We start from the raw sequence: 24519 nt of genomic DNA, 5'->3' as shown, positions 1-24519 counted from the left end.
TGTGTTCATCTGAGATTGTAATTACCTAATTGTTAGACCTGCTAAGGAACTGATGATTGTTATTGTTTCCTGAGATGTAAAACTATAGAATTTGAAAAGGGTGTACTTTCTTTTTCACACGAATGTAGTCCTCACGTGTTCGAAGTTGAGCACCACGAGGTGGCACTTCTGGTAATTGGGTTGGGGTTGGAAACAACTTTGGCCCTACCTAAACATATAAACACAGAATGTGTCAGCAGATAAGAACCATTCAGCTTATCTGGTACACTCAATTTCTGAATACTATGTCCTCTATTTGTTGCACTTTGTTGTGCCTGCTTCTTGCTACAACCCCCACCACAAATGTCCCGATTTGGACACACAAATTGTTTTGGGGTATACAGTATCTATTTTTGGGGTATACAGTATCTATTATCTATTTTGGGGTATACAGTATCTATACAGTATCTTATACAGTTTCTAGTTTTAGGAACATTTTGTTAAAATATTTTCCATCAATGCATACACTATTACTTTAATAAAATACCTTGAAGTCCTGTCTCTTATGCATGGTCAGCATTATATATTCGCATGTCCATGAATATTTGTGCTATAAATGAAGCTGTCCATCACAGTCAGCGAACATGAAAGAATTGCAATGTTATTAAGCCATTGTTCAGCTTGGCTTCCTCAGACAATGATCTTAATCACTGTAAATATCTGAAGGGTGAAGATTTCCTTTTTTAACATTTCTCACACAGATCTGCCCACTGCGAAAATCAAAAGGAAGCTTGACTGTATGTCAAGAATAACATGCAGAACAACATGGAAATGAAAACCATCAGTGAAGAATGAAGATCGCTAACAATCACTTTGTGATCTCAAATGGTAGTGGGGGATACATTAAATTACATTTATTTATGGAGCACCAGTAGATGGTGTAGCGCTGGATACATCTTCAGTTCTAATTTTCACTAGTGTTTGCCCTTATTTAATAAGCAGTTACAAAGTCTTTCGGGAGTAAAATCTTCTGAGACGTGCAGTAGGTGCAATGCTTTGGGGTTTTTTTTTGGAATCCAAAACCATTCAGTTTTTAGTTAGAATAAAAGCTGTGACAGTCCACTTTAATTCAAATGCCCCACAATCACATTGATACGTGCCTGTTTCTTAAAAAGAAATTGTTCTTTTCTAAATAAGAGCCAACCAGTCTAAAATCTAATCAGAGCCACAGAAACTGCAATCCAGAACAAATTCGTAAAAAAGTCACGTAATCTTCTGGCAGCAAAAACGTACTTTTAGACAGACAAGCGAGAAAACAACAGAAGCATTCTGCATTGTGTTGATAAATCGCTATTACAGCCTAGTCTTAGAGCTATCCAAATGTGTTTATGGAATTCACGGCCTTATACGATCCATCAAAATTATGCAAAAAAAACAAACACTTAAAATAAGAAATAAGGCAGCTGTGCACGTTGACGCGAATGGCTACATTTAACCCAAAAGAATGATCTCTTACTTAATTGTTTCATAAATACGGGGGGGGGGGAGTTTTGTGAGGAAGTGGACTGTGGATCTGTTAAGCAAACCATGGGGTCAAAGTCTTAAGAGTCACAAAAACTGGTCAAATAGGAAGTTTTGGATGAACCTTCCCATGTTGGTAAGTTTGGTCAGAAGACCCTGGAAGACACCACAAAGCCTACATGCAACATCTGAGAACAGAGGCTACCTCAAAAACAAATGCAATGTATGTTTAACTTTGTTGAATGTTCTTTGCCTTGTATTCAACAATTTAAGGAGTAAAACCCAAAGGTTTCTTTGAAGGTGCGCTGTAATACCGTATATGCCTTTTAAAGTGGCTGCCTTGACATCTACCGATAGGTTGGCACTTCTGTTCACTATCCAAAGATTTCACAACATGGAGTGCAATTTGATTTCAGTTAATCCTTTTGTACCTGTCCCAGTATCAAAAACAATCAAGAGGTACCTGAACGCCGAGTTCTTTTTTATTTGTCAAACTTTTTTTTTTTTTTTAAAGATTTTACAGGAACTAAACAGAACAGAATGTTATTGAATATTAATAACTGAATGCGTTTGCAAGAAACCACCAAGAATGCACAAATAAAGGCAGGCTACTCAAGTGCTGACTTTGATTATATTGGCACAAAGAAACTGCAGCTAAGCTTAACAAATGCTACTTATCAAGAGATGAGGGTGTAAGTATGTACGGTTGACAGCACCATACAAAAAATTATGTTGTAAATCTTCAGTTTAAACATGTCGTAACATTTATAACTAAAATTATGGCATTAGCCACATCTGCCTGTAGTCATTTGAAGTTTTTTCACCTATAATACCATAACAGTTTATAAGTCTTCATATTGTAAGCGCTCAATAGTTTTTTTTTACTATTATTAATACTTTAAAGCGGAATAGTGTCTTTACAGAGCAGTGTATATACCTTCGCCCCCATCACTCTCCCTGGGCAACCACTTTTAAAGGAATCATGGTGCGGAAGAACACTATGGAGGACAGCAACCCATAGTGTTAAGGGGCCGGTTGGAGAGAACGGTGATCCTATTTTGCCAGCCCATTGAGTTGTAGCATTACTGGGAGCCTATTGGGTGGTCAGGGTTATGCGGCAGAGGGGCTGCCACACACCAGGCCTGGTGGGACCGAACACGTCTGTGTGAACAGTCTCTTACCTAAAGAGACACCTTGTGGTGCTCAGCTGCAGAACCTTGCAGGTTGGCCACATGGTAGCTGCAGTGGCGCTACCCAAGGAGATAGCAAGACAATGCCCGTAAACCGGGACTGTCCCATGAAAACACATCAAAAGGTATGGAGATATCGGTATATATATTATAAATATCTTAGTTTAACCAGTAAACTTCATTGGTTACATTTATTTAATGTATACTCCTACAAATCTAAGAGTTGGAAGAGGCAAGAGGTACAATATATAAATATATAAAAACTGGGGCCACAACCTACACCTCCTACCAATTTATACCCGTAGCCTCCTTTAGGGATGCAAAGCTTAAGGGCAAAATCAAGTTATTTGAAAAAAGTATATACTATAAATACAGTGTATATATATATATATATATATATATATATATATATACATACACATATATATATATATATATATATATATATATATATATATATATATATAGCTACAGAGACACAAAATCCCTTTTGTAAAAATACTGATAACAGCAGCTTTCATAACCCAACAAATCAAATAATTATTAGCCTGGAGCAAATTTTTTGCAAAAAAAACCCCAAACTTATTTTCTTTGAGAACAGAGTAGCCCAGAGGACAATTGAGAATACAACATCCACCGATGGTCTTACATTGCTAATCTCCAGTAAAAACGACCATATGTGCAGAAGAAGTAAAGATCACAGTTCTCCAGAAATGCCAGCTTCAGCTCTCGCTGTAATAACTACATTTTTGGTTGGCTTTGATTTGAACCATACTTGTTCTTATCTCACAGCATGTCTCTGGGAAGCATCAAAGATAAATAGCTACCGGCTATCTGTGATCTAAATTGTATGCTTATAATTTGAATCCATTATATTTACTAACCAAACTTAATTAATCATTGCAAAACCACTACTTGGAAAAGTCTGGGACAGATGCTCAACTGCAAAGAACAAATCGTTTTAATACTTTGAGAAAACATTAATTTTAAAAGGTTCACATGCAAAACGACGCCTCGTCGAAAGCCATTCACGTACGCAGATATCCGGTGTTGTTACAATGTAGTTTTAATTAATATTTCATTAATATTTTGTAAGAGGGATGAATGAGAACATATTAGTAAGTGATGTTTGGAAGAGACAAATCTCTTCTCTACATTCTATGGTAAATCAAAAAAAAAATTAAGATATTCATTATATAAGAGGCGATACTCCCACCATTTCAGCATAGAAGGTCAAATCATTTATCCTGTGTATAAGTGGATCCATCTTTGATATTGATTCAGTAGACATTTGAAGACAAACACTGGAGACGTGGCATGGGCAGACCTGGGGTATCTGGTTGAAGCTCTGCTTCCATGGGTCTCGGAGTCAGTTTTTCATTCTGCATGTAAGGGAGCAGTGTGTGGCCACCCCAACTTCCCACTCATGCTATATCTACCCTCCATGTCCATCTAAGCTAAGCTTTCCCACTAGTGACCAATCCACAATCACACAAAAGGGGGAGCTTCGGGAAGCCTACGGTGGGAAGTTCCATGGGTGGCACCAAAAGCCCCAGTGGGCTTTTAACCATTAATATCCTATTGTACAGCCTATTAACTGATGCAAAAAATCTAATTAATGATCTATCATTACGTAATTTTAGGCACATAATTCTGCTTCAACAATATACTGCAGTTATGTACATTATAAAACTTCTAACCGTGACTCATCATATGACATACAGGAAAAAAAATAAGAATATAAAACACACACTCACAATAACATAAAACTACACTGATTATAAAAGCTATGCTCTATCTTGCCCTAACTCATTAAATTTTCTATCCTAAGGAAATGAAAATATATGAAAGTTTAATTTCACAGTTTTATATATAGTTTCAAAGACATCATCCCTCTCTCTATACAGCAGTTACGCAAAACATTAAAATCATTTTCAGTTTGGGTTTTAGCATTTTTACAATCGATCCCCGACCCAGCCGAACACTCACACGCCGTAGAGGTTTAATACATGGCCTCCAGAGAGTCATATAGTGTTATGGCGCTATATATCAATGTTTAAAGGCAATATATAGATCCCTTTATAACAGTGACGATTGTTAAAAAGCATGTCCTTGGTAACAGGCACCGACAAAAAAACGGTCAAAGACTTAGGGCAGGTCCACTGTTCTCTAGTATAAAAGAGATTTATGTACATGAATTGTGTCTTTAAATATATAAGTAAAAGTTTCTATAATATGAATAGCCTTAGAGCTCTTGTTTAAAGGGATACCGCCAGCAAAATATGACATTTACTGCAGATATAACAATTATTATGTGTTTAACCCCTTAAGGACAATGGGCGGTCCCAAAACCCATTGAAAACAATGCATTTTGAGCCCGTACATGTACGGGCTTTGTCATTAAGGGGTTAAGTACGTATGGCTATGTGTTTTGCTTTGTATCATAGATTAAAAAGAAAAGTGTCTATTTCCTAGTTATCTGATAGATGTTTTCCCCATATTGCCACATGTTTACTATCCCGATAGCAGATCTCATTTTACAGCCTGCTGTCTGAGTGGCAGTTTAATGTGATAAGACGCCCCCACACTCTGTCTACTACACTTTTATCTCCTAATTTTCACTACGGAAGTGGAAGGGTGCTGGTTCTCCGTACATCTCTCTAACACTTAAAATCTCTGATGTCTCCTCGATTCTATTTGTTTTGTCCCTAGCACTTCACCTGGTGAGCTCAGTGATCCAAAGATCAGACAAACAACCTCCTGGTCTCCATTATTCAGTCTCTGCTACCCAAAAACACTCGTTGAGTTGTGGTTAAACGCACAAAAGTATTTTGGGAAACAGACTGAATACAAAAAAGTAAATATTCAAACTAAGAAAAACGTTGATTTTCTGATGGTACTGTCCCTTTAATTTCTCAGAGGGAGAACGTGATGAATGTAATGAAAACATGGGCCAAGAAATGTATAACAGTGACTAGAAAATGACGTGTAACAAAGTTTCTTACTTGATGACAAGAGTTTGTGTGTCCGTAAGAAGCTGATTGTCAGACGCATGATGGACGCCTTGTCTAGATGCGAACTGATGTTTTGAGGCAGAGGTAACTGATGAGCCAACTCGTAGAACACCTCGGTCTCCTTGCTTCTCCGGCATCTTGCTGCATCCCGGGATTTCTCTTTTCTTCTCTCTGAACTGCTTCTGACAAAGAGCAAATAAATTACATTAGAGATTTAACTGAAATGACACTTAACGGCATTAAAAAGAGTCCCAGAGGAAAACAGAGAAAGGAGCCCGTGTTATCATGAATATTCTAATGCATTTAATATGATGGGACAATAGAAAACAGCATTGCAATCTTATTTTAATATTGAACCATTGGAATAAGCAGACTGTTACAGATCTGGTCATAAACCAATAAAAAAAGGATTCTATATGTAAAATATGACAATGGGTACGGGGCTCCAGGTATTCTCATTTATCATTTTCCCAGAGATACTATAGCTACTGTGTTTTTACATTTTCAGAACAGGCGATGACTGGTTCCATTAGCCCAAGGGACAAGTCCAGCCACGAAACCCGCTAATAAATCAAAAACAACGCTCTCGATGTTTACTATTCAAACATGTTCAAACACTTTAACGGAAAGGGGCTGCATTGAAATAAGCAGAAAAGAACACAGAAAGGATCCAGTGAGTATACAAATGCTTCACAGAGCCCTTGTGAATCTAGCCGACCTAGTGGCTGTAAGTGGAATTACAAGTAAAATACATAGAAAGCTGCTGGTGGTGGCCCATGGTAGAGCAGCCTATGGTGCTATTTACAATCACCCCTTGCCCGCCTTCTGCTTCAGTCGTAGTCTGTTTGCCACTGTTGAATATGGGGAAGGGGGTCCCACTTTTGGACACCACAGTGATATATGTTTAATTCTTGATTAATAGAAGTAAGAACACTTTTACTCACTACTGTATAACTGTATGACTGTAATACTCATAGCACATATATGAACATATTTCCCACACTATGCTACTTAAAGGGCACATGCTAAGAGGATACACACGGATACTGACAATTCTATTAACTGTTCTATTAACGTTTTTGTACATTTTGACAGTTGGTTATCGCCGCTGATGCTCACTAGTGATTAATGAAGAGGAGGAATAAGTGTTTAGCCCTCAGTAGGTTAATATCAATGTCAGACATGATTGATGAACGTTTGACGAATCAACACAAAACTGCCTAGAACTACTGAAAAATGTCATTTTATCTTACGTGAAAATCTAATCCCCTGCAGTTTTAAGTGGCTGTTCAAAACAGGAATGCATAGTAGGACACTAATAATGTCCTAACGGGACAAATGGGGCAATTTTGCTCTAGGGGATGGGCTACAAGCACAGCAAGAGGCTTTAGCACGGTTATTTCATGTATTGTTTTGACCCAGTGATAATATTTATATAATTGAGTGAAGAATTTGGAATAATGTATTTTTCACATGTCACAGACCTGCTTGGGTTAAGTGCTGCCCCCTGCAGTATGTGAGTTGTATAACTGAGTAGAGTAACTTTAGAATACAGTAACTGATTCCCTTCTGTCGGCGTATACATCCTCCATACTGCAGGGGGCAGCACTTTACATGAGCTAGTCTGCCCAGGAATATATATGGACATTCTAGCAACATCAGACATTTAAGGATTTCATTACAGGAGCTTTAGTTGTGGCCACAGGACATTTAATAAACTGCAGGGTCCTTCTTCTGTACCAGCATATCATTGCGCGTTAATCCTATTGTTAATTGTCACTATCCCCTATAATAATAGCACTATGGAACCGTTCCTGGCTAGGTTCACCCTCTTTCATTAACGTTTTCCCCTAAAAACCAGCAGCTTGATACACTTGTCTAGTCCCACCTCGATTAGATTTATCCAAACAGGGACGGGAAGATCTCCAGACAAACATAAGGTAAGTCGCCGATGATCACCAAGAATGTTTGGATCTATATATCTTTCAGATGGAACAATCTGTTGCAAATAACCCTTAATTAGAACATGTTGTACTGAGATGAATCAATAAGAAATGTTACCACCTAGGGTAAAAACTAATTTACGAATAACTTTACAGCTGAAAATGTTATAAAAATAATCACCATGACATGCCGAGATAACAGACTATTTACGTGTTAATATCACACGAAAAACAACTTCCTCAAAGTTCGAGTACGCTGGGACTATGGTCACCCACCCAAAAAGACTTGGTTTTGCTAGAAGATTGATGATACTCGCAGCCCAACACGAGAGGACACTGCTTAGACATCCCAGGAACTGAACATTCTCTTTCAGGTGACTCCGGTTCAACTTTTTTGCAAGAGTTTTAGGTTGCTTCTTAAAACGGAAACATACTTTTTGTAGACAGGACTTTTTTAAATATAATATGGGACATTATAATGCACTATGAGGACGGATCACTCTAGAGTTGCTAAATAACCGATAGTTTGTAGATTGAATGGTAAAACATTACCCAAAGAACCGTAGAATTGCCAATTCTGACAATAGATTTGATTTTTCTGTTTCTTTTTTCTTGTTTAGAAAAAAAGTCAATGATTTATGAAAAATAAAACACATCTATAAGGATCAGTTCTTCTCAAATTATAGTCCATGTCCCAACAGCTATCCTCATAGATAATTACCTAATCTTATCCATGCTCCTTACGTTTGGTAAAAAGTTTTACATAAAACATGAAATGGGGATTAACCTCTTTTTTTTTTAGACTTCTGCTATTCGCCTACAGTAGAAAGGAGTTCACTGGGGTATAACAAATTTGTAATTGGTCCAGAAATGTGAAAAGCCTGAAAACGGCTCGTCTAGACAGCCCTCAACGTAATGTTGTTGTTGCTAAGCTATACTTTTTAAACAAAGTATATAGGATTGACCGGCTTTAGACAGGCGTTAAAAGGTCTTATTAGCCTGCTAGACGGTATTTATATCAATAAGAAGTTACAAGCCCAATACTGTTAATTACTTTGCCATCCCCCTCTTCTTTCAAGGCCTAATGATTACAGGGCCTTCTCTAACCAGTTTTACTGGAAGCCAAATCCAGGTGTCTATCAGGTTTTCATTATGTAAATTGGGACAACCTACACCTAATTTCACAACTTAAAACTCTTGTAATTATAAATTCTACTTGTTTTAATACACACCTCATAATGCCATTTCCATTTTATTTATTTTTTTAATTTGACTGTCGTTACTAATGTGTTCTTTAAAGGTACAATATGGACTAAATTTCATTTGAGGACAATCACCAAATTCTGACATTAGAATCTCTTTCCATTTGTATCCCCTAGCTGTAAAATTACTTTTATTACAGTATACATCGACTTATCATTGTCTACACAGTTGAAATGGTTATTCATAGGAATAAAACCGCATGCAAATTGGGGCAGGTAATTTTTTTAGTAACTGGAGTAAGAAAATGAGATGCGTTTCATTAACTCATCCTCCAGGTGCCTGAAACCAAACGTGTAAGCGAGAAGGATGCCTGGTATCACTCCCATTGAAAGCAGAGGTCTATGTATGTATGTATGTATGTATGGTAGCAAAACATCAGTGTTCAGGTAGCCAATGTGATTGGCTGCTCTCCCTATTGATTTCAATGAAAGCTCCGCTCCCATTGGCTAGAATGGGGGTAATACTGAGCATGTGCAAGAAATGTACCCAAAAACATCTTGATAAAGGACCAGATTGTGTCCATCGATTGGATTTATCTACAATAAAGAAATCAACTTTTTTCATCATAAGACTGGTGAGAGCATCTAAATTTGGAGGACTCGTATATAGTTGGCTTTTTAACAGCACACAGGCACCTACAGATTACTATTATAACTTATGTGGAGTGCGCAACTTATGGACTATTATATATCTCATGTATACCTTCCCTTTAATTAATTATTGTGAAGCATCAAGTTTGCAGTCATGTCGGGGACATGGTCTCCTTGACAAACTAAGGTAACATATTACATTGCTTTCCTTACATTCTTCATCTAAGGTGGCCATTCTGTAAATTATGGGTGCGATCAATCTATCGTGTCACCAGCTCAACTGCTAGGACATATTAAGCTAAGGTTACCCACGGAGCTATGTTATTAATTAAATGCAATATTAAAAAATGCTTGCACAACCGATCAGACCAATTGGACTTATAGAACTTCAGTTCTCAGCATGTAAGGAATGTTAAACAAAGACAGAAATAATTACAATGTCTATTCAACAATCACAAAATGTGAAAGGTCATCCATTCCACTTTTTCATTAATTCAATACAAAAAAAAATAATCTTACAGCTACAATGATGAAAGCTCTGCAACTTGTTAAAATTTGTGGATCTGTTAAAGAGAAAATCTCAACCCTCCTTTCGTCATGTAAACTGGTAGGTATATATTGTGCAGAACAATAACCCACAATGTACCAAAAAGTAACTAATTTAAAAAAATAATCACAGAAATGCAATCCAAAACCAAAGAGTGTCCTTGTGAATGTCCAAAAAGTTCCAAAAAGACGTCAAATGAAATTACACATGAAAGAAATATGTACGTTCTTAAAAACACTGTGCGGTTTTCTTTTTTAATACAGTTTACGTTTTTTAGTGTTTTTCTATAGCTGCATATTAGCCATTAGTGTGTTCTAGCTCTGTTCTCTTACCCTAATAGACAATTATCATGCTGCCCCTGATAAACAATACAATAGTTCAGTCTTATGGAGGAGAGGACTTCATTATCATTGCCATAAAGAATCAGCTCAGTGTGGCGTTAGAGCAGGGAAAGTCACTCAAAATACTATACAATGGCAGCCTCAGGCCTGCAGATAAAGTGAGCAAAAATCACCCCAAATCACATTTTTGCTAGTGCTCGCCCACTTACATGCGCTGTATTTTAAACTCAAGAAGAAGCCATTCTCCCAGATGAGGGAGCGCTCTAGGTAGTCCAGCCTGGAACGCTCCCAGGTGTGGTCAACACCCAACAAAGCATTATCGGCAAATGTCACCGTTTAGAAGTGGATGTCTTTACTGCAACAACGCTGCCTACATTCCAGGGTTATTCCAGAACCCGGTAAATATTCCCTCTGTCTGTGTACTTTGGAGGTACTGGGTGGATATTCTGATAACTGATTAATAGATATCAAACTTTGCCAGTTCTCGTACATGGCAGCCAACTTGTGGTGCAATAGTGTTTGTGGCGGAGCCTAGGTATTTTTTTTTTCAAAAAAACATAGAAATTGTTAGCAGAAGGGTAACTGTTTACAACTATTAATTTGTTACATAAAGAGGAGCCAGCACTATATATGTATACATTATAAGTCCACCTGTAATGTATACAATGGGGAAATGTACCTTTGTATGATTTAGTTATACTAAAAGCCGACAGTGACAGTTTCCCTTTAAGACACCTTGGGTCCTGTCCATACCAATTTTAGAAACCACTGGGAAGTCAGACAAAATATTACGAGTGCCTTCCGGATTTAACGCGAAATGTTTGTAAAACAACATGCATTACACGAAAGGACAATAAGCATATTCCTGGAGACATGTGAAGGACCTGAGCACCCCGTCACGTGATCAATGGGCATCTTTGAATGGAGACAATGTATATACAGCTGGAAGAGGGCAGATTCGGCAGGAAACAGTAGGAAGATCTCAGAGGTGGGCATTAGTTGGCAGATCTAGGAGGTAGGGATTGGCAGATCAGGAGATAGAAGTCAGCAGGTTAAGGAGATGGGAGATGCCAGATCTTGCTCTTAGAACCTGACAGATGTAAGTAGAAGCTCTACGTGTTCACATAACTCTACTGCAAGAACCCACTTAACAGGCAATACGGATACCTCCAACACAACGCCAGTTAAGAAGAAATATGAATTTCTGTAAGCAGAATAATGGATCTTCTTGCCTCAAATTATAATTGTGGGTAGAAAATGCAGTTAATTTTAAGTGATATGTTTTATTCTTCAGTATTCCAGTATTCTTGGACCCTTAGCACTAAAATTGACTAATAAACGTATTATTTATTATGATTTTTATTATTATAAAATCTCCCTGATACCGATTACTTATCTTAAAACAAGTTTATTGTGAAAAAGTATACCCTAAAAGCATTTAGCTGAGCCCGATTCACAGTTAAATGGAGCCCAATGAAAATAAGTTTTGCTTACTTTATTTAAGTCAAGGAAGTAACTATTTCTTGGACGCTGAACAACAGGAAAAGCCTGCATCTCGGTGATCTGCGGCTCTCCGCAGACTGGCCTTACAGGGAAGGTATCAGCAAGACATGGGCAGCAGCGAAACATTGTATTACCAGGGGAACAATTTCATAGCCAAGAATAACTACAAGTGTCATGAGAACTTGCCCCAAAATATGCACCAGGACAATCACAGTGCGGACTAGTGGCTGTTAACCCTATGAGTAATAAAGGAGCCTGAAAGGCTTTAACGCACATCTGTGCACAATCCTTCTGCACTGTATTGTTCTCCATAGTAACTGAATCTTACTATGTTACAGGATGAGATTTGGAATAGCGGTGAATTTTTACTACAAGTATTAACCTTTATCAAGTCAAAAACAATATTAAGAATGAAATACTCCGTGTCACGTCAGCAGGAGTATACGCCTCAAGAAAAACAGACTGATAAGACACGCTGTACATCATAGCATTATAAATATAAATTAATTCGATCATTGCGAGGGCAGCTGGCAAGGGAGCAGGAGGGCAATTGTCCCCTGGGCTGCTCCGATTTGAATAAAATGGACCGCTTCCAAAGGCTATTTTTGTCTTCAGTAAAATCCAAAAGTGTCTCGTTTGTAGGATTGTTTAACCTTAATGATTGCTCTGTGAAGTCCCACTTGAGGAATATGTGTTCGGTTTAGAACACTAGGGCCAGTTACTTGAGGTTGTCACCTGAGCAGAAGGTCACCAGCCCTTATCTGGATCGATTTGAGAAGATAGAGGCGCAAGTCAAGTGAGAGATGCCCTGGTGCTTCACACAATGCTTTGGCAATGTACACAGTGTAAACAAAGACCAGGTAGCAGAATCTTCTTACACCTTTCACGATTTTCCCTTCCCTGCCTCCAACGTAACTTTTTCCTTGAGGGAATGATGAACACTTGTTTTAGAAAACATGATCCTGTATTCTACGAATTTGTGCCTAATTAAACAGCCGTTCCTAACCTATTAGTCATGGCTTCGTAAATAACTATTTGTTCTGCGCTACTATTAACAATTAACTATATAGTAATTTACTTTGGCTTTGTGAAAGACCTTGTTTCTAGAGTCTCCCAATAAAATGTGACATCTTACAACGTTTGCCAAGTTGACCTAAAACGTAAAATGTAATCTTCTTATTAAGATGCTGCTATATCTAGGAAGCTTGTTAACATAGATGAGCAGATACGAGACATGTTAATGAATTCATGAAATGTATCTTACGCACGGAGCATATTTGCCAGCATGCACATTGCCTTCCTTCCCTAATGGACCGCTCACGCAACAAATATTTTGATTTTTTCCAACTTGCTTTATGATCGGTGCAAAAATCAGGACAGAAGTGGAACGGTATTAGAGTTGCCAGAGTGCCAATTTATTATTATTATTTTATTATAAACTTGAATTGAATTTCTTCTATAAGTTTACACATTCCACATTGTGGTGGGTAGAACTATTGTAGAAATTTGAGTTGCCCTGGAAAAATATTGTTAATGTGGTAGCATTTTGTACATTCTATTTTCAAAGATACATATCTGACCAGTCTACTGTAAACAGAGCTTTAGATTACATTACATATATATATATGTAAACACATTCCATTTACTTGTTCAAAGACAGTAATCTCCACTTTGTGCATTCCTCATATTGTTTTGAGTTATTTTAAATGCCTTTATACATGAAGCAAAATAGGGGCAGCCAGGCACACATGAAAAGATAGATACAAAGTGATACAATTAAGGTAAATGGAAGAACCTAAGTCGGCTGTGAAACACCTTACTTGAGATGCTGCTACAAAAAAATCAACAATCCTCCGATCTCCCCTAAACATCCCAGGGAGGTGAAAAATCAATGGGGGTCTGTGTTATTGCTTTGCCTCGTCACAATGCAAGGTGGCTTTCCATTAAGGCGAAGTTGACCATGCCTCCCGCCTGGCTAGGCCAACTTCAGTTGCCAACTGAGCCAATTCCCAACTCTTGGCACACCGATTGGACACCTGAAATGTTGGGGGTATGTATTGGGCGGTGGGCATAGCTGCCCAATTCCATTAACGTAACAGGGTCACTAGGCACTTCCTATTGTGCCTAATAGATAATCAAACGTGTATAACATGTAAAAAACATTGCTGCTCATTTATCAGAAAACAGGAATAGCATGTAAACAGCCAGAACTGTGTGTGTTTACCCACCTCACGTGCCACCTATTATGAAGGCTTTCCAACTCATACCAGCTCCGGTGGATTTTTTTTCTCATGTAACTCATGTGAGCTTAATCATGAGACCAATTAAATTCATCTAAATGCTGCCGTTAAATCTCTTAGGAATTTGTGTATTCGTCTAAAAAGTGTTAACACAGGCCACTGTTGTTTTAGTAAGGAATTGTTCCAAAAACTAATGCTTTGAAAGCACTCATAATACATTTTCTTATGAAATATACCGGTATATTTTAATGAAGTTACACTCAATCCATCAACCATGAAATGGGGGTTAGTAATGTGTTGATATCAAAACCATGTTGCTATAGTTAGTGAATAAGCTCTATTTGCAGATCTACTGACTTCATAAATAAGTACACGGCGGTCCTTATAACGAGATTTGAAATCCTCCTCAGCTTGACGCTTACAGAAACTATATGGTCTTTTTTAGAGACCCACCTCCATTAATAGCCTTCTCGTTAATAAAATTGCTAGTATCCTTTATTAGCTCAGCCCAGGTACATCCAGTCTAACAGAAAAAGAGTGACAATAAATTGGGGTCCTGGAAGTTTGCCCCAAACTCTTCTCATGACTTTAGGCCTCACCTGCAACACCCCTTTATTCTGTCAAATCATAAAGAAAGCCAACACAGATTTCAAAGCACTCAGAGTCCTATAGCAGTAGTTAATGTTCATATAATCAAGAAAAATAATAATTTAAATTAAACATACATATAGAATAATATAGTATATATAATAATCCGCCATAGGTAATACATAATACAGCACTTATAGTACACCAAGCGGAACAGACACATGGGTCAATACATAAATAAAAGGCTCTGTATCAATCCCCGGTGCTTATCGGGATCCTTGCTGTAGAATTCCAGCAGCGGTTTATTGAAGATGTCACAACGGCAGCTGGAGAATAAACACTTTATTCGCAAATAAACACAATGCTACCGTATTAAGGAGACTTCCTCGTAGCACGGCAATGATTAACCAATCCTAACACCGCAGTCGTTAAAATATTGTTACAGCCATCTCCATAATACAGATTTCCTTCCTGAGACAGGGATTTACGCGGGAACCTATGGCTAGTCATTTAGTAGCGCAAAAAAAGGAGGATAATTGCGAAACACGAAGTGAAAAAGTATAGACATTGTACGACAGCAGCAAAATCTTATTAGAAGAACCTTGTCCTCCTTTAGTTTCAGTCTGCTAGTTAGTTATATCTGTGCAGAAAGCCCCCAGCATTCTTATTACTAGTATCACTCACAAATCGAGCCCTATAAACACCCTGATACCTTATCAAACTACCATGTGGTAAGTGAAAGAGTGGCTCAGTCTTAATCACCCAGAGTGACCGTATGACTCAAGAAAGTCTACAGCGGGGAGGACTTCATTAGGCAAACAGGACTTCATTAGCATTATCATAAACAGTCAGCTAAGTGTGTTGTTTGAGCAAGGAAAGCCACCCCAAAATATCACATGCCTGTCTACAATGGCAGCCTCCATGTCTACGGATAAATAAAGTTTATTGAAAGAAAATAAAGCCCACTTGTTTCAGACCTAAACTTGTATAAAATACTGTATTACATACTTAAAAGGGAAAAAATTCAATAGGTAAATTGCCCAACATCCTGGTAAAAAATACTTTCAGTTGTTCTAGTCACTTCCATCACGTGTAAAAAAGATTACATAGATATTTGTGAATGTTACGAAAAATTGTTTTTCATAGAAGAAAATGATAAATGCTGGAAACTACAGTCTTGCCCCGCTCTGGAATAGTGCGCATTTTAACCTCCTAGATACATAATGATCTAACCGATAACTTTGTTAGTCTCAAAACATCAAATATTAAAGGAAAAAAACATCCTGTTTAAACAATTGAAAACGGTCCATGACAGCATGGAAAACCCTAACTAGCAGAAAGACAACAACACTGTCCCCGTATAATAATAAGCATTGTATTGTTACAGGAACGCCTTCATCTTCCCAACCTACGTATAATATGCAGATAAGCTTCTGATTCAGAGCAAGAGCCACACTCCTGCCGGTGGCCTTTAACCCACCGGCACAGAAAGGACCTAATTCCCAAGAACTGCCTTTTTTGCATAAATAAGCAAATGATAATAGTACAGATAAATACAATAATAGGTTGAATGTAATCAATCTCATTCATATTTTCAGTTAATATAAGGTTATTATTTATTTTTTTTCTTTTAGCTTCATAAACAGCTGAGTATTTCATCACGCTGGACTGTTCCTGGAAACAGTCAGATCCAGGCAATGAAGGACGTTTTGACATCACCAATGACATCACCACAGGCATTAATTAACCTCTGCCCCAGAAACACCAGCTCCCGGGACAAAACTCAGAAGACACTTCATTCTCTCTCATTCTAAGTCAAATTGTTATTTTGGGTAAATGAAACCTTTGCACAGATAACAGGGCAGAGGTGAACCAAAATGCCTATAGTCCCTTAAGGCCCAGGGGAAAAGCAGGCTGAACCTGATTTTTTAAAAATGACATAGTACCCTCATCAGTTTGACCTCTCACTTCAGTAGGATTACAGAATGCAGAGGAGAAAACAGGACTAAGGACAAGCCTGAACTGGTGATTTGTACACAAGGCATGTCAATGCTTAGCTGCCAACAGTCCCTTATTCCACAGGACAAATGGACGTATGTTTCTGCTGCCGACTGTGTTCATGTCGTAATGTCCTTCTTCTCATAGGATGGTAAATGATGCCTGGTGGGCCACAGTGTCTGTTTCAGCGGCACGTCTCTTGTGTGTCAGTGTGTGTGTGTATTATATATCGAATATAATTGTCAATTCATCATTTGAAGACATTACATTGAAGTTATATGTTTATATGAGTTCTTTAAGAAATCACTTAGATCCTACACCTCTGCGCTAAAGAAAAAATATAATCATATAGATATAGAGTATAGATATGACATCCAGTCCTCCACATAAATGGCACAAAAGTAAAAAATTACCGCAATACATATAAGTTATTTAATTGTGTTGTTGCAGTTGAATTTGTACTTTAGGAGCATAAAAAATACAAAATATATAAACATGTAAGTAACATTTGGTGCGTCTTTTGTTGATACAACTATTATTATGATGGGCTGACTCTTCGTGGAATTAAACATTTTTTATTTTATACAAATAAAAAAAATTATACAACAAATATTAGCATTGTGGTTATAACTATATAACCTGAAAGTATGATATGTTAATTTTTTTATCATTGTGTTCATATATAAAAATAATCCAAAAATACACAACATGTTATGTTTTATAACATCGGTATATTTTCAGATTTTTTTATCTTCAAGATTTAATCTTTAGGATTTGTTTTTCATTCTCGGCAGCATAAATGCTTGAGGATTTATTTACATAAAAATTGTATGAGTTCATTTATGTGTAAAATGTGTATTTTTTAGGGCGAGGGGGTGGTTTAAATCCCTCAGGCACCTCAGACATGAGAAACTGCTATCTAACATGTTTCCAAAAAAAAAAAACCTTAATGTATGCATGAATGTTAATATGCTTTCACCGTGTGGATGGAGTGGCGAGAAGATGTGGAATTTGCCATTGAATGAAACAGAACTGGACAAACAAAAGACGGCAATGTGGTATTAGTGACTCAGACAGTAACACTCCATACTCATTACAAGATGTCAAGGAGAATCAATCAGGGAGGATAGGAAAAGTCTGTGTTGAATTAGTTGATTGTACCTCTGATCGTTGCCCTGGCTCTACGGCAGAAGGGTTTCTCCACAAGAAGTGTTGGCCGATTCAGTGGCAGAGCTCGTGGTCACTGATAATAAAGGTCGGTACTGCCACTTAAAGGGACACTCCAGCTAACATATGCAATTGAATGCATAGGATAGCTGCATGGTCCTTGTAAATGTTCGTGTGATCGGATATAAAACGGAAATGCTGTTAAATCAACTTTTCTGAACTAAATGCTGCATTAGGGACATTCCTAGCACTATTCAAATGACAGATCTAACAGCTGCTTGGCAAGCTAGGGTTCTCAATTACTCCCTTGCCTAAGTGGAACTGCACCTCTAACAGACAGGTTCCAATCACACAAAATTCTTAACATTTATTCAGTATCCCTTCTAGCTGTGGCTTTCTTTATCTTAATTTCCTGAAGTTTGTTTCTGTTTTTTTTTTCTCTAAAAAGAACATTTTGCTGATTAACATTAAAATAAATCTCTGAAAGGTGACAAACGGCGAAGGTAAAAATAACACAAAACACACAAAGATATAGTATACATAAATAAGAAATGTAAGCATCTGCAACTAAAATGTATAGTAAACTGTATTCTAAACAAAGCGTGTTTTTCCATGGTGCGCTATTATTGTTTTTAATAATCTTAAAGTTCCAAAGAATCATTTAATCTCATTTTCTGTTCTCTGCCTGGTGATCAGGTTTGTAGTTCTTTGGTTTGCAAAAAAAAACAAACTCATTTTGTACTACAGGTAAGAATGATAAAAAAAAACCCATTGTTTTGTCATTTAAAATCATCCCAGTAGAGAAAACTAGTTGCATGTTTAATTATCGTATACTTTTAAATGGAGATAATTCACATGCTATCTTACCCCTGATTCAATGAACATAATAAGCCATCCAGGTGACACTAAAGTACCAGTTACTGCATTTAATGGTAACCTAGGGATAAATCATCCTCAGAATTTGCATGATTCTACCGTGTCAACAGATACTTCGCGTACACCACGTTTAATGTGGATAAATAGTGGGTTTTCCATGCCAAACACATGCACACATGTTAGTGAATATAACTCATTTGTTCCACTTAAAACATGTTTGCATTATCACTAAAAATGTTCCTGATTCTGGCCAAGTTAATCTAGGAGAAATTTTTAATTTAGAAAAAAAAGAAATCCATAAAACATGGGAGAAAATGGACTTGAAATCGTCTATTTGAGAACCCAATGATTTAAAATTAGTAAGTTAACAATTAATAGAGCAACTTAAAAAAGCAAAATACCATCCTTTAGTGTCCATCTAAGCCACATGTTGAGAACCACCAAGATAAAGTGTGGGTACGAACTACCTGGCTTCTTGATGAAGCAAAATACCAACGGGTACTCCGAACAGTCACTGTATATACGGATAGTACGGTGTATGCTGTATGATCAATACACGATTTGCATGTGCCATCTAGAAAGCAATGAGTTTCATAGCCCACTACAACTTAAAATGTTCAACGAGAAGAATGGAAAAATACGTGGAAAGGATTTCCTGAAAAGAAAAAAGTTAATGAGGAAAACTACAGGATCCACTCAAAATGGATTTTAAAAACTATATATATTTATTGGACCTTTTCTGAACCTCACGACAGTGTGACTCAGGTTGGATGGGCAGGTTGGATGGGCTTTCTGTACTAATGCTTCCTAATTCACAAGGCAGCTCCAGGGCAGTGAAGAGAGATAAGGCTTCAGACGCTGAGAACAGCTACTCTGTCATTCACCTGCTTGGTTTATTCCGTTACGCCATTAGATACACAATGCCATAAACAAGTTACCTGCAACAATTAAGATCAATCTGTCAAAGCACTCAGTCTCACCTGCCCTTAAGTAACCAGGTGCATCTACACGTCTTCTCACAATGCTGTTAGACTTTGTAATGGCGTCTCGCAAATTATACTCAAATCCTTCCAAGACATTGCTAAAGTACTAATTCATTGCCTTGTGATATCCCGTTAACTGCCTCCTAACTGCCCCCCCCCTACCTTTTACAGTTCCAATCTATTCTGAGCACTTTCGCCAGACTGATGTTTTTGGTCTCATCACCATTTCATCAGTCCTTCTACTAGCCCCCAATACCCTCCAGAACACCATTTAAACCATAGCCCCTTACGTATCAAGTCCTTAACAATGTTACCTCCCATATCTCTCATCTTATCATCTCCAAATACCCTCTGCCTCCTTCACTATTCTTGGGACTTATATCTTTCTTCTACCACCCGTTACCTATTCTCTGGCACTCCTTCCCTGTTCTACCAGACTCTCCCCCTACGCATACCATAAAAAAAGTATCTGAGCCAACACTTTCAGTAAGAGGCTAAAGGAAGACCCCTAAGCAACCAGCCATACCAAATAAAAATGGGAGGAATATGGGAATATGTGAGCTGAAGATGGAACAAAACCAGAACAGCACTACTCACTAGATGCCACCATCAATTGCTACAAGAGGTTGTACTGTAGGGATCCGAAAATCCTACTTGGGTTGAACAAAGGGCTGTTTGGTACGACTGGTTTCCCTATCTGACCCTAACTGAACACCGAAACAGAAAGAACAACGCAGATGTGTCCAACTCCAGGGCCGAGGCTTCTGTGCCATGCTTAGATGGGTACTTTTTAAATAGAAATAGGAGAAGGGAGGAGGTCTATGTAAGGGTTTAAAATAATCAATTCCCGCCACAAAAATTACCATTATCATTACGCCACTTATTATCATAAGTGTCCACATCACCCATCCAGAAAGTTGGGACATTCTCAGATAGAAGAATAAGAATGTCCTCTTTGGGTTAAATTAAAATTCTTGATAGATATAGACAACAGGCAAACCTTCTTCAGATAAATATATTTTTAAAATACGTTACTATATAAAACTCAACGGATCTTTATTTTTTCTTAATGTGTCATCACTTCACGGCTGGACCGATAAGAGCAATATATTCCTGTCCGCAATGACGTTTTGCTTCGAACTTTCTTCATCTACGTGCATCCTGGCCAGTGTGTGAGACAAACAATGGCCTGGCTTTAACCAGTAAATAGCCAAGCCGTGTCTCGATTATAAACGGGCAGCGGCCAGGCTAAGTACACAATAATTCAAGACGCAAGGAAATATTATCCAAAACCACAGGAAGTTGGAGGAGACAGCGTTCTGAGCAGGCCCTGGCACAAAGCCTGTGTGAACTGCAGCTAACGAGCACAGCTCGGTCACCGAGGCCAAATTCATAAGAGAACGTTCAGCGAGGGATAGCTGCGCACATGTTTTTTTGTCAGCCTGTTTTCCTCCAGAACTTTGTGTACCTGATGAAGGGCAGATAATTCCAAACAGTGTCCATTTTATTGACCTTTTCATTATTTACACCCTTCATTATACATAGAAGTTAAGATATTTGCAGGCTTTTTATGTCTCTACATACTGCGTAGAAGAATCATACGTATTGTATGACCCGGGGAGCAGAAAAATGACCAGAACTGAGCATAATTAATATACTTTGGCATTTAGTCATATTTTAACCTATCAAGCACCTAGAACTCAAAGGGCTCCTATGGTGAAAATCCCATTCAATGTTATTTTCAACACTGTTAATTTTCCCAGGATAACGATTACCGTATTTGCTCGATTATAAGACGACCCTGATTATAAGACGACCCCCCCCCAAATCTTAATATTAAATTAGGAAAAAAAGAAAAAGCCTGAATATAAGACGACCCTATAGGAAAAAAGTTTTACCAGTAAATGTTAATTAATTTAAACAATTTTTTTAATAAAAGCTATGATTGAGAAAAATATTTTGTCATACATCCTCAGGTTTTAAATACATCTGGGCAAAGAAATTCATCAATCTACAAGAATGGAGAGACCTCCTGTAGAACATTTTTCATTGACATATACAGCCTGTGATGTCATAACACAACAGGTGAAAAGGTCTGCTTTTCGCAGTATCTCCCATTATTGAAGATTTTTTGCGGGGTTCTACTGTTTTGGGAACTCCTCAGTATCTGTAGTCTCACTGCAGTACTTACTTGTCCGGATCCATTGTGGATGTTGATCTTTGACAAAGTACTTCTAAGAAAGTCTCGTTGGTTGATGGTAAATGATCTAAGTTTCCTGTACTAATGCCGTAGGTTCCCCTGTACCACCCATCGTAAATAATGTCCCAGAAAAGTAAACATGAAGCATGTGTATGTGGCAGATAAGACTGGCATCTTTCATGTGTTCCAGATTTAATGTCTGAGCCTAGAAAACCCCAGCAGAGATTTTAATCTCATCGCTCTAGGAAACGGTCCTCTTATTTAAAATCAACTCGTTTTTTTTCTGTTTCTTTAAAACTTAATGGGACACATTAGCCCGGCGGAAATTAATTTGTAAACAGTGCTTGAAAGAATACTTTGTGATATTTCCAAATGCCAAGTAGGCAAAGAAGCGATCTTGCATAATGTAAGCATGTGAAGATCGGATATTAACCCATTAATGCACAAAATAGAAATGGATTAATAATGTAAACATACATTTTAAAGAAAAAAATTAAATAGGCAAACATATATAATGTATATAAAATAATAGAAATATAATCTGTAACCAAATTTTTAGCAAATTTGTATTCTTGATGGGTGTTTGTCATTGCTTGCCTCCTTCCATCTGGGGGGGAGTTACAAAATAGATCTAGTGGATCTAATGAATAGATGCATGCCAGACGAATCTGGAAAGGGTCTTTAGCGGAAGCACATATCGCATTTTACATTATTAGAAAGAAAATATAGAACTTAAAGGGAAAGTGTCTCTATCACAGCTTTACGCAATCCGTTCAGAACAAACTCTAAAAATGACCACAGCAAATGTCAAAGAGAAACTAGAAGTAGACGACACGGAACTGAACATTTGCCAAAACTGTTTGTTTACCTCAACAATAACAAAAAAAAAGAAAAAAAAAAAGAACAGCGCGATCTGTGTGCCGGCTGCACGGTTACCTTTCACACATAACAGTAGCGCTTGGTTTTATATGTAAACCGAGTTATTTAATCATTTACTAGGAATACATTTACATGCCATTGCTCTGAAAATTCTACAGAGAGAGTGATCGTTTACTACAACTATAAAACAAGATAATCCGACGCTGTTCTGCATTGTATGATTAGGCGAATTAAAGGTACAATTTATATAATTGGCTCTTCCATTGTCAGGTGACAAAGGAACCAGATAAGTGGCACATAATCAATATGGATTAACAGTCAATGCCCTATTTACAGCTAGTCATTAAGAGAAAACATTACTCTTCCATGTTATAACAGATGGTTATAAACTGTAGTCAGAGCAGCGTTAGGACAAAACATATAACAAAACAACAAAAAAAGTGTATATATTTTACAGCTAGTTACAAAGTGCACACCCCAATTATCTGCTATGACTATAGAATTAAAAATGCGCTGTTCCACCTGGTCTACACTTTAAGAAATAAAACATTATTATACATTTCTGGTATTACTGAATACCCAAACCCAGACAATCTTCAATCATGATTTGACCTTTGACCCATAAAACGTACGTGACATCTTTTTCTATGTTGACCTAATGAGACATTTTCAGCTTTGACTGAGGACTCCATATTCACCTCCCCCAACACATTAATAAGGTTTTGGTAGCAGTATAAACTGCTTTGTGTGCCCACTATGTAGGAGGTGAGAGTAGGATCTCACCCTATTGAGAGTGTGCCTTGACGTGGCGGGTGAGCTTAATTATGCTTTGGCCAATTCATATAACCAAAACCTCTCATTTATATTATGTTTATATATTTGTTGCCAACTTTATTAGGGTAAGAAGCGCAGACAGTTTTTGTTTCTTATATCCATTTTCCCAACTTCGTTATGAAGAAGGGTCAAGCCTAGTGCCCTTTTTCTGCAGGAAGAGCTTGGTTGGCCGTACGTAAACTCAAGCTTGTTACGACAACCTGTACACGGTCCTGCGCATGTAACAGACTGTGAGCAGGTCCAGGTCGACAGGCATGACTACGGAAAACCAATGGGGACATACTTTTTCTACATTACAAGCCGCTCATCGGTGGAATGTAGTTCCCTCATTTACATGCAGTCTTTTTAAATGCATGGTATATTTTGGCTGTCCTTCTCTTTTTGTGTAAATATTTAGTTTACTAGCACATTTTTTCAGTTTATATAATAATCACAGTAATAATCTGTGTGTCATACATGGAGACCCCACAACTCAATGTTACAAGCTATTTCCCACATGTTTCATTTTTGTTATGATGTCTGCAAGGAATTCTCAAGCCAATATTTTTTTCAGTGTAGCTCTGTATACATTATTTAATATGTGGTATAAATACAAGTAAGAAACTCTGTGGACACAGTGGATCACATAAAGCATGGATGCTCTAAACATTTTTGGTTGGCCAAATGGGTGTCACCGTTTTATTTCATGAAATCCACGCCATGCTATTATTTTACGATTAGCTCTTCAGAATTACAGTTAAGTGAAAAAGTAGGACTGGTCTTAAAGCCATTTGGGTAACACACTTGGAGAGTCGCTACATAGAATATTCACGATGGGCTACTCTGAACACGAACCCCATGTTTGCCCTGTGTCTTCAGATGTT

The 24519-nt window shown here is 37.6% G+C and overlaps 1 protein-coding gene across 2 annotated transcripts in view; it reads right to left on the bottom strand.

Annotated features, from left to right (window-relative positions):
- EPAS1 (endothelial PAS domain protein 1) overlaps window positions 1–24519 on the bottom strand; it is a 53428-nt gene that overhangs the window by 19352 nt on the left and 9557 nt on the right. The window contains exon 2 of one of the 2 annotated variants that reach the window (XM_053460621.1): window positions 5696–5886. In XM_053460621.1, the coding sequence (XP_053316596.1) occupies window positions 5696–5886 (191 nt within the window). The remainder of the gene's footprint in view (window positions 1–5695; window positions 5887–24519) is intronic. The other variant, XM_053460622.1, reaches the window with a different exon arrangement.

Source organism: Spea bombifrons, chromosome 3, assembly GCF_027358695.1.
Source record: "Spea bombifrons isolate aSpeBom1 chromosome 3, aSpeBom1.2.pri, whole genome shotgun sequence".
Classification (NCBI taxonomy): domain Eukaryota; kingdom Metazoa; phylum Chordata; class Amphibia; order Anura; family Pelobatidae; genus Spea; species Spea bombifrons.
The sequence above is the reverse complement of the archived record's forward strand: the minus strand, read 5'-3'. Positions and strand labels throughout refer to the sequence as shown.